The 16,701-nt window shown below is 31.2% G+C and overlaps 2 protein-coding genes across 2 annotated transcripts in view; one reads left to right on the forward strand and one right to left on the reverse strand.

Annotated features, from left to right (window-relative positions):
- Positions 1-1,338: 1,338 nt before the first annotated feature.
- LOC123654673 (protein anon-73B1) lies at positions 1,339-2,062 on the reverse strand. Its single transcript, XM_045590564.1, has 2 exons — positions 1,773-2,062; positions 1,339-1,614 (listed from the first exon to the last, which is right to left on the reverse strand). The coding sequence occupies exons 1-2, from the start codon at positions 1,917-1,919 to the stop codon at positions 1,513-1,515; spliced, it is 249 nt and encodes an 82-aa protein (XP_045446520.1). The 5' UTR covers positions 1,920-2,062; the 3' UTR covers positions 1,339-1,512.
- Positions 2,063-5,454: 3,392 nt separating this feature from the next.
- Positions 5,455-16,701, forward strand: part of LOC123654760 (netrin receptor UNC5C-like) — a 32,034-nt gene continuing 20,787 nt past the window's right edge. The window contains exons 1-7 of the mRNA XM_045590645.1: positions 5,455-5,541; positions 5,965-6,168; positions 7,111-7,209; positions 7,641-7,772; positions 8,223-8,435; positions 9,332-9,473; positions 16,230-16,621. Coding sequence (XP_045446601.1) covers positions 5,455-5,541; positions 5,965-6,168; positions 7,111-7,209; positions 7,641-7,772; positions 8,223-8,435; positions 9,332-9,473; positions 16,230-16,621 — 1,269 coding nt within the window. The remainder of the gene's footprint in view (positions 5,542-5,964; positions 6,169-7,110; positions 7,210-7,640; positions 7,773-8,222; positions 8,436-9,331; positions 9,474-16,229; positions 16,622-16,701) is intronic.

The following is a 16,701-nucleotide window of genomic DNA, read 5'->3' on the forward strand; positions in this document are numbered from 1 at the left end:
ACAGATGTCAGAAACATTCACCCAAAGAATTGTTAGTCATTAATATTTTTTTGTTAAATTTTGAAAGAGGTTTTCATCTTGCCATATACATTGACTTAAAATATTTTGTAGCATATTATGTATTATTAACTATAATTGCCAAGTCTTATACACAATTAGGCTTACATAAAGCCATTTTCTTATATCTACTTATGTACAAAAATGCCACAAATTGTTGCCATATGATATTTTCTATACTTGATTTATATAGAAAAATATTTAATATAAAGATTATTTTTATGAATTAGTTCAAATTTGGTGCTATTGAACTGGAAATCAGTGCCTTAAATTTTTATAATGTACTTATTTTTAGCTTGTACAGTATTAAGTATATGAGATTTTAAGAAAATAATTTATAAATGAGCAATAATCAAACGCTGTAATCTCTAGTCTGTGTAACAATTAAAGAGCTTTTTTATAATTATTACTTTTATTTTTGCATTATTTTTATTGTGTTTGAAAATATGCTTTACATGCTCTTTGAGATGCGCTGCCAGAAGAGCCAAAACGACAAACCCAGATTTGAAACAAATATATGTGCAAATAAAAACAAATATCTTAAGTGGGTATAAAATCCATGAACACCAATGTTTATTTACAAGCTTCCTACACCAGAGGAGTTGTCTTTATTACTGATTAACTTTAAAACTGTTTACTTATTTAGCAGTTTTTCAGTTTACTTTATTAGCTTGATTTCAGATAGTGCAAATATTTTATTTCCTAATCTAAATTGGAATGCTTTAAAAGAAAAAAAGTCCTTAGCATACTCCACCATTGCCTTAAAAACAACCTCTAGTATACATATAACTGATATTGTTATTTTTAGAATATAATTGTATTAAAATGAATCCAAAATCCCTACTTTCCATACATAAAAAAAAAACGAGTGTGCTTTAGGTCACACAACTGAAGTAAAACTTCTTTAGGTCCATCTACCTTATATTTCCCTCTCAACTTCCGTTTGCCTCGCCCGATCACACTTTTTGTAACACTCATCACGCATTCACCAGCTTACTCCACAAGTCAAGCATACATAAAGAAGTTTTACTTCAATAATGAATTCCTATTTTCCTTGGTAACACTAACCTGAGAATGACTACAAAAATCTTATGATTATTTAAACTAAATGATTTTGACTACAAAACAACACAACAGTCTGTCAAGACAACTACTTTAAAAAAATATGAAATGCATTATTTACCATGGGATTATTTCTTGATTAAAGTAATACAGCGACAACATATATTAAATAATCATTTTTATTACATTATAGAAATAAAAGTAGTATACTATATGATATCATCACAGTAGAAATAAAAAATATTTAATAACATACTTTGCATAAAATAATGAATTACACACTTATAACCTTAAATCTAACATCGTGGATTTAAATAATCCAGCTTCATATAGGAGATAAACATTGAGATACACGATTCCTATAAGATCCTTTACATTTTAAACTACTAAAACTTAACGCCTTTTCTTTTTGTCATGCCGTCTAGCACGAGAAATAGTGGCACGATGACCAGGAGATGATTGCTCAGAGCTACATTCATCACTGTCAGTGTAGGCCTGAAAACAAAAGGAATAATTACAACCGGAATTTAGTACAAATTAAGTAGAGTAACGTTTTCGCCGATATCTTGCAGCAATGGAAAGAAAATGCAGTCTTTGTCTTTTGTTAATTTACTTTTGTCCTTCTGACAGATATTTAATTAATAAATATGTACCTTTTCATATGGATGCGGTTCACTTTGCTCGTCGGTAAGCGTTACACAAGCAAACAAACATATCAGTTGAAAGGCTGCTCCGATGTACAAGCCGTAACGTATCACAGTACTCATCATATCTTCAGCGAAAATTTCATTCGGGATCATATTTGTCCAATCCGCTATTAATTTGCACGCTATAGAAGACTTTTCATTCAATAATTTTCTGAGACAAGCGATCAATAAACATTTATATAAAAACAAAACAAATCTTCACTGTCAAACTTAGCGTCAATGTCAACTGAAAACCACAGAGATTTCTGTAAGTATTACTATGCTCTGTGCACAGAGAACTGACATGTTGACATTTAGGTACCTACCTATATAATAAATTCGAGGCGAAGATTAAAAAGTTATTCTGTAAGAAGAATAAAAGTAGCTGGACTAAGTTTGGTTGAGTCTTAAGAAATTCATCGATCTATCAATTCCGATAACCCCACACCTAATGATCCAGTGGCATGGCTTAACGATTTCACAGACAAACTTGCCAATCCTTATGTTCCTTACCAGGACAGCTTTCCATTTTCCACAACACAGTCTGTATCTAATTTGATTTCTTTCCCTGTTTGATTACTATTCGCATAGAGAGGCCTCAAAGACTTTACTCCCGGGGAAAATGTTGTACCCAATTCTTATTCTATTCTTCTATTCTCATAAAGCTAAACTCTATCTTCTGAATATCATTAATACTTGTTTCACAACAGAAATCGTCACGCAACCTTGGAAGTCACAAATAATTGTCCCAATTCTAAAACCAGGCAAAACCCTGTAAAATTGTATTTATATATACCCATTGCATTATCAAAACTAGTCTGTAAGGATTGTGGAAAGCAGAAAAATTCTCTGACCCTTTCAATTTGGCTTTAGAAAGGATCTGAGTACTACAGATGGTTTGAGTATTCTATCAGCAGACATTCAAACTGCTTTTGCAAAAAGTGAGTTCCTAGTAGGTATTTTTTTTTGACATCACTTCTGCATATGACATGGTACTTCTTTTGCTGCTCAGAGAGAAAATATATAAATACTTAAAAAAAAACAGTCTTTATATACCTACAAGAAGTAGTAGGCCTACAAAAATGCTGCTCGAAGAAGAAAAAGATATTTGGAGAATCTAATAATGAGTAAAAAATCCAGAAGTTAGCATTAAAATCTGTGAGTGAACATTATTGTCATCCCTATTTTCCCGCCCTCAGGATAGGATTTTTTTTCTAAATTTATATGGGATCATCTTCGAGGTATACTATATCCAATAAAAAAGAATTATCAAAATACTATTCTGTAAAAAGTTATGCGTGGTCTTACATAAGAAAAATACGCATCAATTGAAGAACCTTCTCCGTTTGTCATCGGTTAAAAAAGAAATACTTTGTGATAGTTTTTTTTTTAAGTATTACGTAACATTAATTTTTTTTTTTCGTTCGCCATTAAATTGAAAAAAGTTGTATAACCTAAGCGTGACCATAAAATCGAATCGAATACAATTTATTATTACATTTTTTATATTAGTATATATAAAGTGGCGATCTAAAATTACATAATAATTTTATTGAATAAAATAGTATTAAATATATTGTGACGGTTGTTCATCAACAATGAATTTGATATTTAAGCGTAAGAACTTTTTTAAATGTAGAGTAACAATAATTAGTAAAAAAATTTGTGCATACTCAAAATTTTTATGGTACCCATATTATAATAATAAACTACCTGTTATTTCTTTGCATTTTCTGAGAACATTTACACTAGTAATGTATATTTTTTTCCATAGGACTTGTAGTTTAGCCGGAAATTGAGATAAACCGTTTTTTACCCTAAAACTCCCTCTCCCTACCACTTTCCAACCTCAGCTCCCCGTAATTTCTTTTTCCTTTCATTTTCGTTGTATTATCTTTCTTTTACAATGGGTTTCATCCTTCTTCTTTTTCCTCCTTCCCTCAATGATGAGGATCGCGACCACGAATGATATGTCTCCATTAGTAAGCAGCATGTGTTGTACGGTGCAAGCTGCCTCCTACTGTATTCTTGATGACATCAGACCATATTGCTGGTGTCCGCCCTTTGGCGCGTTTCCCTTCAATTTGACCCAGTATTATAAGTTTCTCGAGACTATGCTTAGGAGACCGCATAATGTGCCCGAAGAAGGTAAGGGCCCGCTCCATGCAGATCGTTGAGAGTCGCTTGGTGATATTGAGCTCTTGTAAAATTGACTCGTTCGTCCTCATGGCAGTTCAAGGGATTCGGAGTAGTCTTCGCCAACACCACATTTCCAATGCATTGATCTTGCTGCAATCGAGTTCTGAGACACCAAGTTTTCGAGCCATAAAAGAATATTGAGAACACAAGAGCTCGGACCATGGATGGATTCCACGATTCCTTCATATTATCTTGTTTAAGTTGGTCATTGCACTTTTAACAATTCCAGCACGTCGGCGAATTTCTTCAGTGCAGCTACCCACATTATTTATTAACGACCCAAGATAGACAAACTCATTGACTTTTTCATAAGTATTAAATGCATTCGAGTGAAGTAGAATTTGAGCTCTATCTACAACCATAATCTTGGTCTTTGTATGGTTAATTTTAAGACCGAGTTTGACACTTTCAACTTCAATTTTCTTCAGTAGAACTGCCATCTCCTCTTCGTCCGAAGCTAGTAACGTCGTGTCGTCAGCATATCTTAGGTTCGTTATCTTCTGTTTGTTGGGTTTCAATCGACTATATTTTTTTTGGTTTCAAAAGCTATCTGCACTGGTCTGTTAAGTAGTTGTTATTTTAAACATGTAATGGCTACAACAATAAAAAACAACAATGATTTTTTGTTCTCTTTTCAGTCAACATAAAATAATTTAATTATCATTTATACTTCACTTAGTTTTATTGCCTATCTGTACTATCCATATCTCATTATTGTCGCGACAGATTAACTAATATTCTTTTATATAAAGTTTTTGCTGCACGTATTATATATTTATACGATTAAACTTTGTACCCCTGTTTACAAAAATTACGCAGATGCATTCTTACACTTATCGTTTATATAGAGACGGAGTGCAGAATGCTAATATATTTTTTAAATTATGCCTAAAAATATATTCAATCAATAAAAAAAACATTACACACACTAACATGTATTTGACACACACGCATATTATACCTACTTATTATTATTTTTTTTTTTAGTTATTACGATTTCCATAGTAATCGCCAAATCAACGGTGAAAAGTGAGTCACTATCCCGACTTGATCCCGTTTGTGATTTGGAAGGTAGCAAACATTTTGATCTTTGTGGATCGATCAGAAAATCTTTTTTTGTGGTAGATATTTTTTTCAGAATTTTAAGTCTTAATATTACCTAATTAATAACTTTTATCATTATGAACATAATTTAGTCTTCTTTATTTTCAAATACTTTGTAGTATTGTAATACTAAATTCTTTTAGTTCGGCTTTTATAATAAGCCATACTTGCGTTATAATTGTAATAATTATTTTAAGAATAATTAAAATTATCGTAATTTTAAGAACATTTTTACACTAATCCTAGATCATTTTATATTAATGTAAATTAACTGTTCTATTTTAATAAGCATGGATTACTTTCCACGCCATATGAGAGTACAGTATGTTCGCCAATATCAGCTCTTATGCCGCTTGCGAAGTTGGCCCTGGGAGCAGAGCGTGCCACTTTGAAGGAACTTTTAGATGCTATTGGTGTTTCTCAAAAAAATTTGGTCAGTATTATGAAAGTTATTACTGTAAATGTATTTATTTACGTTAATGATACATTTAATTTATTTGACTAACTGCTTTTTCTTTTAAGAATAGAAACTTTGAACTTAACGCTATAATAGTGTTGACGATGTTTCATAGCCTAAGTTATGTGTATACGATAGAGATGCTTTTATTGTAACCAATATATGGTTACAATATTTTCGTATTATATGTACTATCGCAATAGGTAATAAGCCTGTAATGATAGTATATTTATGGCAATAAATAAATGTTGAAGAATAAAGGTATATTAATATCAGATGGAATATCGATGAAAAACAAACAATAAAATGTTTACTCTTTATAATAATAGATGTACTAATTTGATCATTTATCTTTGCAAGGATGGAGTATAAAATTTTTCTATTAATAATTTTAAACAGATTAGCGAGCATTTCAAAAGACTAATTCTGGAACTGCGATACCTTCCTGGCGTAAGACTAGATATAGCCAGTAAACTCTATGTATCATTAAAGAGTCATCTACAAAAAGCTTTCGTAGACCAGGCGAGGGATATATTCGCATCTAGTATTTCAAAATTAGATTTTGAATATCCAACTTATGCAGCTGAAGAAATTAATACATGGGTAAATTATCGTATTGATTATACTATTTCTTTTCTCCTTCTTCACTTGCCAAATATCTATTATGTGCCCATATTCTGGAGAATCGAGAAGACGTCTCTATTATTAGAAATTCATCAATTCTGATAACTTATTCTTAGATTCATTAGTTTTGAAGTATCTTTGTACGTTTCTTCGTTCTTTTTTTATTTTTTTAATTTACATAGTGCTGTTTAATCATCTTTGTAAAGGATATCGTGACATTAGGCATTAGCATTTAATAAGAAGATTTTTTAAACAAAATAAAATAATTAAAATACTCTTTCGATATCCACCTTTGACACCAACAACTACACTTTATAAAGAAACAAATATTACGAACCTACGAAAACTTTATGTGTATAATTTTTGTATTTTTGTAAGAAAAAAATATTAGTAAATCCATGCATTCTAATTTGATGTTTATAAAACAAAGCAGTAAACGTAGCACCCGTCGACCAAGTTTACTAGTTCTCCCAAAAATAAGAACCAAAATGGCAAAAAAAATATTACTTTCGATGGAGCACAACCTTATAACAAATAACTTTATAACAAATTGCCATTCTATATAAAAAATGTAAGCTCAGTTAATAGATTTAAGTCCCAACTACCAAAATATATTTTAGAGAATACCCACTGTTATAGTGATTAAAATGAAAACGACTTAATTATATTCTATTCTCATAACTAAGTAGCTACATACGAGGCAAATATTTCTTGTATCATTACATTTATTATGTTGTTCTCATGTAAGTGAATTTTTCTTTTTGAGAATAAAATAAAAATGCAAAGTTGAAAAATGTTCTTTGCATTAAAATCTTGGAACACGTGTATTTTTAAATGCAATAAGTAAATAAATTATCAAAAAAATATATGTTTAAGTTTTCAAGTTAAATTATACTCACAATTATATACTAAACATTAAAGGTATCTGCACAAACAAATGGTCGCATACAAGACATTATCAGTGCTAATGATATTACACCTACAACGTCTTTGATTTTGGTAAACGCCGTATATTTCAATGTAAGTAACATACTTACATATATGCGAAATGTTATTATTATTTGTAGGAATAAGTGTTTTGCGTTGATTTTTTTTAAGTAATAAATTGTTTGGTATTTATAACTCTATTAGAATATTCAGTCGAAAAATTTGTACGTAATCAAGATTTTTGAAAGCATCCGAGATGTAAAGATATATTTCAATATCTTTAACTGGAAATTAATGCGACTGCTTTGCAGCCTAACCATTGCTTAAACCATTGCTTAAACCTTTTTACCTGTAATAATAAAGAAATTAAAATTTAATATTATTCAAAAAAAAAAAAACAAAAATTTGCTATACTTTTGCTTAATTAGTCTTTAATTGCTGTTATACAATATCTATAAATTAATATTAGAGTAAACTCAATAATTTAAAGGATGTGTTAAAACAGCTTTTGAAAATTCTTATAGGCGAAATGGGAAACTCAATTCTCAAACATTAAAAATGGTACATTTCATACGCTAAGCAGTAAAAAAACTATACCAATGATGAAAAGTGTTGGACCTTATAATTACACAAAAAGTGAAGCGTTGGGGGCTGAAGTAAGTAAAAATTTAATTTTGTTTTATTTACTTTAATTCGTTACCAGTGTAAAATTATTTTATAGCTGATATATCGTTTTATTTTCCTTATAAATTGGCAAAAGAACGTATTGTTGCTGAGAGATTGTCTGTTTGTGCTGTAACACCAGGAGCACAATAAATGCGTTGCAGTAATTTTAGACTGTTTTCGTCTGTAAAATTCAGGTACTTTCCAAGTCAGGCTACTGCTGATTTTTATCAAGTAATTTTCCAAGTATTAGCTACCAAACAAATAAAAACGTAAAAGATTACAATTGTAGATGCTAATATTATAAATAAATAAATAAATAAATTTTTGTGCATGTTATTAATTTACTGTGTAAATTTCCAGTTCTTAAAGAGGTATTCGTTAGTTGTAGCCACATGGCACTAGTTTAAAAAATATAAATTTTTAATAGTTTTACTTTTTAGTTAGTAATGATACCTTATAAAGATGGGATGGTAACATTTCTATTAGTGTTACCATTATCAAACACTGGTCTGTCAGTTCTTCTGGATCAGTTAAAACTAGCTCCCGATATATTAGAAGCAGCAATAAGTCAGATGGAAGAAAGAAACGTAGACCTAATAATGCCGAAATTCAAGATTGAGACAGACTTGAATTTAAAAGAAGTGTATGAAAAGGTAAGTTATTAAGCAATTTTCTAACCATGTCCATATCTTTTGGTATAATTCCTAACGCGTGAGAAGGTGCGCTTTGAGAATTTTGCTCACTAAAAATTTAATATGTTGACTAGTCCATTAGCGCAGTTGGTAGTGGCCCTGCTTTCTGTGCCGCGGGTTGCGGGTTCGATTCCCGCCTGAGTCTGGGCGTAATATTTGTATTTATATATTTATAAATGTATTATTTCTATGTATATTCATAAAAAAAATAGTTATAACAGTCGGCTGTTATAAAAAAATATCGATGATTTCTTATGTTTATGTTGACCACCGGTGTTGGTGTAATATTGCCTGTGTCGTGTCAGCGGCGCCTAAAAACCATTCGTGGGTTCGATTCCCTCTGGTTGTCTTGTACTGTCTTGTTGATCTGTAGGTCCCGGTTGTTATTATATACACTCGATAGAGATTGTTACTCATAGTGAGGAATATATATCACACTGTGCGGTCACCAGCATAAGACTATCCGCGAGGGAACCAAAGTGATCGACACACTTAGCAAGTTGAAATGGCAATGGACTGATCACAACTGTCGCAGGAGAAGTGGACCAGATGTGTCTTGTAGTGGAGACCGCGTGTTGGCAAACGCAGTGTGAGACTGATGATCTGCGTAAGATTGCCGGTGTAGGCTGGCTGAGAATTGCGGAAAACTGGGATCTATGGCGCAAACTTGAAGAGGCCTATGTCCAGCAGTGGACTGCATAGGCTGAACTGACAGAACTGACTGACTATCAAGTATAGAAAAATCAAAGCAGGTGAAATTACGGCTTCATAATATCTGGCTTTGATACACATTATACTGATAAAAGTAGAGTAAAGCGGGATAGTGCGGAGGTACGGATCTTGTTTTGTCATTTTAGGTAGGAGTTAAAGGAATATTTAGTAAACAAGATGCAGGTTTGACAAATATTGTACGAGATGAAATAGTTAGTGTTTCAAGTGCTAAGCATAAGGCATTTATAGAGGTCAATGAGTTTGGTACGGAAGCTGCGGCGTCTACAGGTGATGTATTACTTAATTTTGTTAAAGCTTTGTTAATTGTTGTTGTGAACTTATCTGTTTAACATTATCCTATATAAGTTTGCCGTTTGTATTTAGTATGTAACGTTAATAATAATAATGTAATAAATAATTTAGTAAATGAATGCGTCGCTATTACAAGTAATGTGTTTTTGCATAATATATTTGTCGAAAGCTGTAATTGAATATAAAATAATACATAACGTTTACAAAATTGTTCATTATGTCACCACATAACAACCGTTCTGGTGTAGTGGTGCGTCTGTCGTGTAAGCGCCTAAAACTACACGGTTTGCGGGTTCGATTCTCGCTTAAGATGGATATTTGTATTTATACAAATAGCTGTTTCGGAGTACAATAGGTGCTTCGGAAAGCTCGTTAAGTTCTCGGTCTTTGTTGCTATCATAAACACCTGATAGCAATCGTTACTCATAATAGGGAATATATCTGCCAACCCGCAGTGGATCAGAGTGGTGGATTAATTCAATCCTTCTATTACATGGAGAAAGAGGCCTATGCCCAGCAGTGGGCTATTACAGACTGAATCGTGATACAACATATTTGTTCAAAGTTATAAAAAATATAAATGTATTAAGCGACAAGCTTATTATATTTAACAAATATAATCAGTATAAATTCCTGCTGAATACATATAGCAGAAAAGAATGTTTGTCTTATCGTATCGTAGAAGAATCGTCTTCTTCTCAGCAGCGGTATATCACAGGCTGAATCATCGTGCCACTATTTATAAACAAAAATAAGATTTTGTGACTAATCAAATGATATAGTTATGTTTAATATTAATCATTTATATTTTTGTCTACCTTCAACTTTTTTAATAGTTGTCAACTTATATTATGAAAATAGTAGATGTTCACCCACGATAATTTAATAAAAACGAGGTACTAAAATATTGTATAGTCTATACCTTTCTCGATAAATGGGCTATCTAACACTGAAATAATTTTTCAAACCTGACCAATATAGTTCCTGATATTGCCGCGTTCAAGCAAATAAACAAACAAACTCTTCAACTCTATAATATTAGTAAAGATACGTTCATACATATAAATATGTTCAATACTAATATTGAATGTATTTATACGACGACAACGTAGCTGTGTGGCTACGGGAGTAAAGAATATAGCCACCCCCCCTCTTCTTCTCTTCCCGTGGGTGTTGTAAGAGGCGACTAAGGGATAACACAGTTCCACTACCACCTTGGAACTGAAAAATTCGACCGATGGCGGGATAACCATCCAACTGCTGGCTTTGAAATACACAGGCTGAAGACGGATAGCAGCGTCTTCGGTGCGACAAAGCCAGCCCTGCGGTCACCAACCCGCCTACCCAGCGTGGTGACTATGGACAAAACACATGAGTTCGCGCCATAATGTCTGGCGCGAACTTGGGGAGGTCTATGTCCAGCTGTGAACTGAGATAGGCTGAAGTGATTATATGACGACAAATATTATTTATTATTTTAAGGTATGAAATCTGTAATTTTTTCAGGTTTAGTAATTACAACTTTATCACAACAAATATATCACAATATTCGTCACGTTAAAGCAGATCATCCATTCCTATTTTTCATCTTAGCGAGAGGACAACAACTCTTTTCCGGGAAATTAGTTAATCCGAAATAACAAAAACGATGTAATATATAATATATATTTTTAATAACATATACAAAAATAAATGTGTAGGTATTTAATATCATATTGAACTTTAAAGAATTACAAATGTAATGATATGATATTATGTAATGAATGATAAATACTCTTATTATTTTGTCTAATCACGATATCGATTTAGATTAGTATAGGTATACTAATGAAAATAAAAATAATAATAAAAAATTTAATGAAAATAATTGTGTTTTGTTTATCAAAATTGTTTTTATTTTATTTGTTAACACTATTGCAGTTTGAACTATTTTTAAGTAAAATCGAAGAATATTGTACATTTCGATCTAAATAGCCTTTTGAAAATTACATAGATAACTACGTGTCCTATAATACATGTCCAATACCAGCGTGATTACTATTTTTATCTTTATAGTTTTAGGTACACTTAATTTAACATGATCTATTCTGTTTTAGTTTTTTATATAAATGAGTGTGCTAAGTGAATACATATTAATTATTGATGTATATAAAATTATTGAAAACTGACTTCATGAATGTTGAAACAGTCATCAAATATATTTTACCTGTTTGTACTCGTATTTAACATTGTAACTAAATTTTTTTAAATTTTTAACTAAATTTTTTAGGGTTATGTTTTCCATTATATTTACTTTTATATATTTCACAATGTTTTCTTTTCAGGTTTAGTAATAATGACTTATTCACGCATAATGTATAATAATGTACCTACATCACGTTTATGCAGGTCATCCTTTCCTATTTTTCATCTTAGCCAGAGGACAATCTTCTCTGGGACATTAGTAAATCCGTAATAATTAATATGAATATATACTTATATTATTTATAGAAAATTGATTAAATAGGAAGCTTTGAATTTTTTACAATAGCTAACAGGAAAAGTGTATAACTTTTTTTGCAAGTTAACATTTATTACGTAGGTATTTTTCTTTATCGATATTTATGTACTCTTTTAGTGGTGACGATCGCTCTGGTGTAGTGGTGATGTGTAGTATATGTGTGTGTATGTGCATGGTTCGGTTCCCGTTCGGAGGGGACATTTGTGTTTATACAAAAATTTATATCTGGTCTGGTTTTTAGTCCTTGTGGGTCCTCTTGGGTCCACCGTGTGTCGTAAAGCACGATGAGCCGTCGGTCCCCATTGTTATCATGTACACCTAATAGCGATTTTTATTTTATTTTTAATTTAACAGGTTTACCTACAGCTATTTACATTAATATAACTTAAAATTAATTACAAATAATACAAAATAAAATGCAATAACTAATTAAAGGTAAACACCACATGCAAAACAATAAAGACATTACACAAAAATTACACAAAAAATTACAATCAGCAAACTTACTAGTTAAACTTAGTTATCTAAAAATATTCAAAACTAGAAAAAGAAAAGTTGTCCGCTGATGGTACCAGAATATAATAAGCGATCATTACTCATAGTAGGGAATATATTCGATAACCCGCGTTGCAGTAGCGTGGTGCATTAAGCTCTGATCCTTCTCCTAGACGGGGAAAGAGGCATATGCCCAGCATTGGGATATTACAAGCTGAAGCGCGATTTTGTAGTGAACCAAACTAGTATTTAAAACATTACACAGCTACAAAATTTCGTGTATGAGACAATTTGGGTACGCTAGGCAGTGACAAGTCCCCTCCGAGGACTGTGTCAGATCGCGACGCAGCGCCCAAATATTAATTTAGTACAATTTGATTTAAACTCTCATTAGAGACAGGAATAACATAAAAAGCATTTCGTAAAACAGTAACCGAAAAGTACTCAACGTGAAATTCTTTTCAATAAACGATTACTTATTAGTATCGTTTGTTGTTTCTTCGATATTTAAATTGTAAAATAAATTTATAGGTACCTGGGAACCCAGCAGGTTGAACCAACACAATTATTAGGGGAAAGTTTTGGAGCGTCAAATTATTTAGAAAAAAAATACAGATAGGTATTTGATGTTGTTTATTCAGGTATTAGGATAATTATGGTATAATTATATCAAAAAAAGAAATATATGTGTACCTATTAAATGTGCTTGACTTGATTATATTGGGCCCTGTACTTATATAAAACTGCTATTTTGTATCTATGTAATAATACGTGAAGTAAAAACTTTGTACCCATTTTTACAAAAAATGCGCGGACGAAGGGCTATGGAGGTTATATATACTTTTAAAAAAATTTCGCACACTTATAAATTATATAGAGAGTAGGTACATAATGGTAGGTAATCTATACATATAATAAAATAGTAGGAAAGTCAGAACTGTACATTGAATATTTTTTTAAAAGAATACTTGGGGTCTGATCTACAATCGATACCGAAGCCAAAAATATAGTTTTTAGAATTTTTGTCTGTTTGTCTGTTTGTCTGTTTTTCTGTTTGTCTGTTTGTCTGTTTGTCTGTCTGTTTGTCTGTTTGTCTGTTGGTCGGTTGTCTGTTTATCTGTTTGTCTGTTTGTCTGTATATTATCATGCTATCACCTACCGGGAACGAGCAGTAGCCTTTATTTCCTCAACGCATTCTATGTATGTATGTCCGGGATAAACTTAAAAAGTACCGCATGGATTTACTTCAAATTTGGCAAGAATATTATTAAGAAGTCGGGTCAACATATAGGCTAACCTACAGGGAACGAGCAGTGAAACTTTATTTCCTTAACGCATTCTGTAACAACGTGTAATCTAACGACGCATATTTGAATGTTGTTGTTATTATGTTAATAACCATGCTCTATATAAGCTAGCTTCTGCTATTAAAATCACGCAATATAAGTAACTAAGCCGATAAACATAATTAAATGAATATAAGTAGACAAGACAATTTTAAAGCAACGCCATCTATGAGATTTTTCTGTAGATATGAAATGTAAAGAAGAAACGGGTAAATGAATGTTATTTTAAAAGGTATAACCGTAGGTATTTTTGGTGCTCTATCATGATAATGATGAACCGTAGGTATTTTTGGTGCTCTATAGCGTTCACGGAGACGCCGTCGCGGACAGCAGCTAGTATATAATATTTAGATATGTAAATGAAATGACATTTGGAAAAATTGAAATGACGTGTTGACGTCTCGACCGATTTGGTTAATTTTGGTTTTGAGATATTGCAGAAGTTCAAGGAGGGTTTAAAAGATGAGAAAATATGAAGAACATGCAGGGAAAATAGTAAAAGCAACAATTTTATTCTCGCATACAAATTGTTCGCACATGTGCGTATGTAGTCTTTATTGAAGAATGTTATTGCGTATTTATTATAAATATTTTTAATTAATATGATTAATAATAATAATAATAATAAATAAACTTTATTGCCATGAAAACTTTACAATGTAATTAATTTCTAACGACATCTGCACTAAGCACAGCTTGTATCGCAGATGCCAGGCATGCAATTACCAGACGAATATTTCTTTAGACACAAATCGAGCCGATGTAAACTATTTAATGTTTACATGTAAAAATTTCAACAGTGGGAAGTTTTAAGTGCTTATAATGGTTAGTTTAATGTAAACAATATAAGAGCAGTAACCTTACTATTATGTTACAAACTTTATTGAGTTGGTCTGCCGGTTGTACTGGCTTAAATAAAATGAGTACCAAATGTGTTGCAATAAACAACAAGTCAAATACATACATACAAAAACATCCAAAACACCTAAACACGTAACAATATGTGAGAAATAAAAGTGGCATTTAATTGTAGAACAGATTTGAAATTAAAAGAACTTTATCGGATAGCAAGTTAGTGAAGATAATTTTTTCCGTTTTTCTATCGTGTTCGCAATTTTATATACATAATTGCGCGTAGTTCGTTAAGTTCATGCATATAATTATTTCATAATTAATTTATAACGTGTATATAACTGAATATCTTTATTTTTAAATTTAAATAATACGTTAAGATTTTATAAAGAAAACATTCTTACTCAACATTATTTATGTACATATAACATTGATGTTGGAATAGCTTACATTGAAAAAAATAGTAATAGTTACTTTATGATTATCGTTATCAGTTAGATTATAAAATAAAAAACAATACCAAAAAAATAAGAGGATTATAAAAAAAATGTTATGTCATGGCAATATCAAAATAAAACTTTTTGATACAAAAAAATTAGGCCTCTTAAAAAATTATAATTCTCTTGTATACAAATTCAAAAGCAGTCATTACATTTCCAACTTTGTTTGTCTCTGAGGAGCAAGTTATGCGCATGCCCGGAAAACTTTGTTTAAGTTTGCAAGTTTTCATTCACCCTCAACCCTGTTCAGTTGGACTTCGTCCGCGGTGGTATCAAGACATATACGACTGCGAATCATATACTCGCAAACTTTTACGTCTTTCTTTACGATTTAACGTCATAGTGATTTTTATGAGGTCTAGACAATTAACCAAAAAGAAATGGGAGTGGATTTAATTGTTCTGAATAATTTGAAAGTGTTTTTATTTTAATTGATAATAAAATAAAAATGTAAACATTATTATATTTAGTTATGGAACAAAATGATATCGCAGCAAATGTTATCAGTCTCTTAATTTATTTGAAACGAAATCAGTGTATAAATGGAAGTGCAGTACTGGACCATTTTCTTCATAATTCATATTCATTTCATCCACGTGAAGGGGCAGGAGGTTGGAAAGGAAAGTAAGTTTAGTATAATCAAGCAATGTTAATATTTCTATAGTGACTAGTATTACCTAGGTATATTTTTAAATTGCTTAGTGGAAAAAACTGTACGAAAAATATTGTGGCGGGTTTAATTTTTTTTTTTGTTTGGAAATTCAAATAAAAGTTTAAAAATCTAAATTTAACTTTTTGAACCGATGTATACCGTGTATTTAAAGTATTACTTAATTTTTTAAATTAAAACTTTTCAATGCTCGTTTTAAATATTAATAGTGAATTCGTTGACAAATAATAGTGAACCTGTGTGCTTTTAAATTATTTGATATAAGGCTTTTTCATGTAATAAATAATTTATAAACCTTATACCATATCTTATACATTTTAATAATTTATTAGTTTCAAATATTAGCGTAATGTTATTAATTTATTTTAGACTCTCACCATCGAGTCGGTGATAGTTTAACTGGTGATGACCATAAAGATGATGACAAAAGACCATTAGATTTTCTGATAAGTCCAAACAATGAAGCGAAAGATTATTTTTTACCGCCCGTTTTTCCAAACAATGAAGATATAGAAGATGACGATGATGTCGATGAAGATGATCACTCGTACCTAGACTACGATTACGATAAAGATACTAATTACAAAGACTCGCCAGATGTGGTTACAGCAAAAACCAAAGATACATTACCAGTAGATGATAAAATACCTTTACATACAACCAAAGATAATTTACCAATTTTCCTCTTAGAACCGGAGAATACGTATGTCGTTAAAAATAAACCTGCAACGCTTAAATGTCGTGCAGCAAATGCTTTAGAAGTAAGTATGTTTATTGGAACTTGTTGCCCCAATAATTTAAGCTATCTGGACACTAATGAAACCAATTAATTCTAACTAAA

This window comes from Melitaea cinxia, chromosome 6, assembly GCF_905220565.1.
Source record: "Melitaea cinxia chromosome 6, ilMelCinx1.1, whole genome shotgun sequence".
In the NCBI taxonomy this organism is placed as follows: domain Eukaryota; kingdom Metazoa; phylum Arthropoda; class Insecta; order Lepidoptera; family Nymphalidae; genus Melitaea; species Melitaea cinxia.

Excerpts from the sequence above, each read along its gene's own strand:
- LOC123654673 (XM_045590564.1), bottom strand. The coding sequence starts at position 1,919 with ATGATCCCGAATGAAATTTTCGCTGAAGATATGATGAGTACTGTGATA. Across the intron at positions 1,615-1,772 it reads AACCGCATCCATATGAAAAG|GCCTACACTGACAGTGATGA; the intron begins GTACATATTTAT and ends TTTTGTTTTCAG.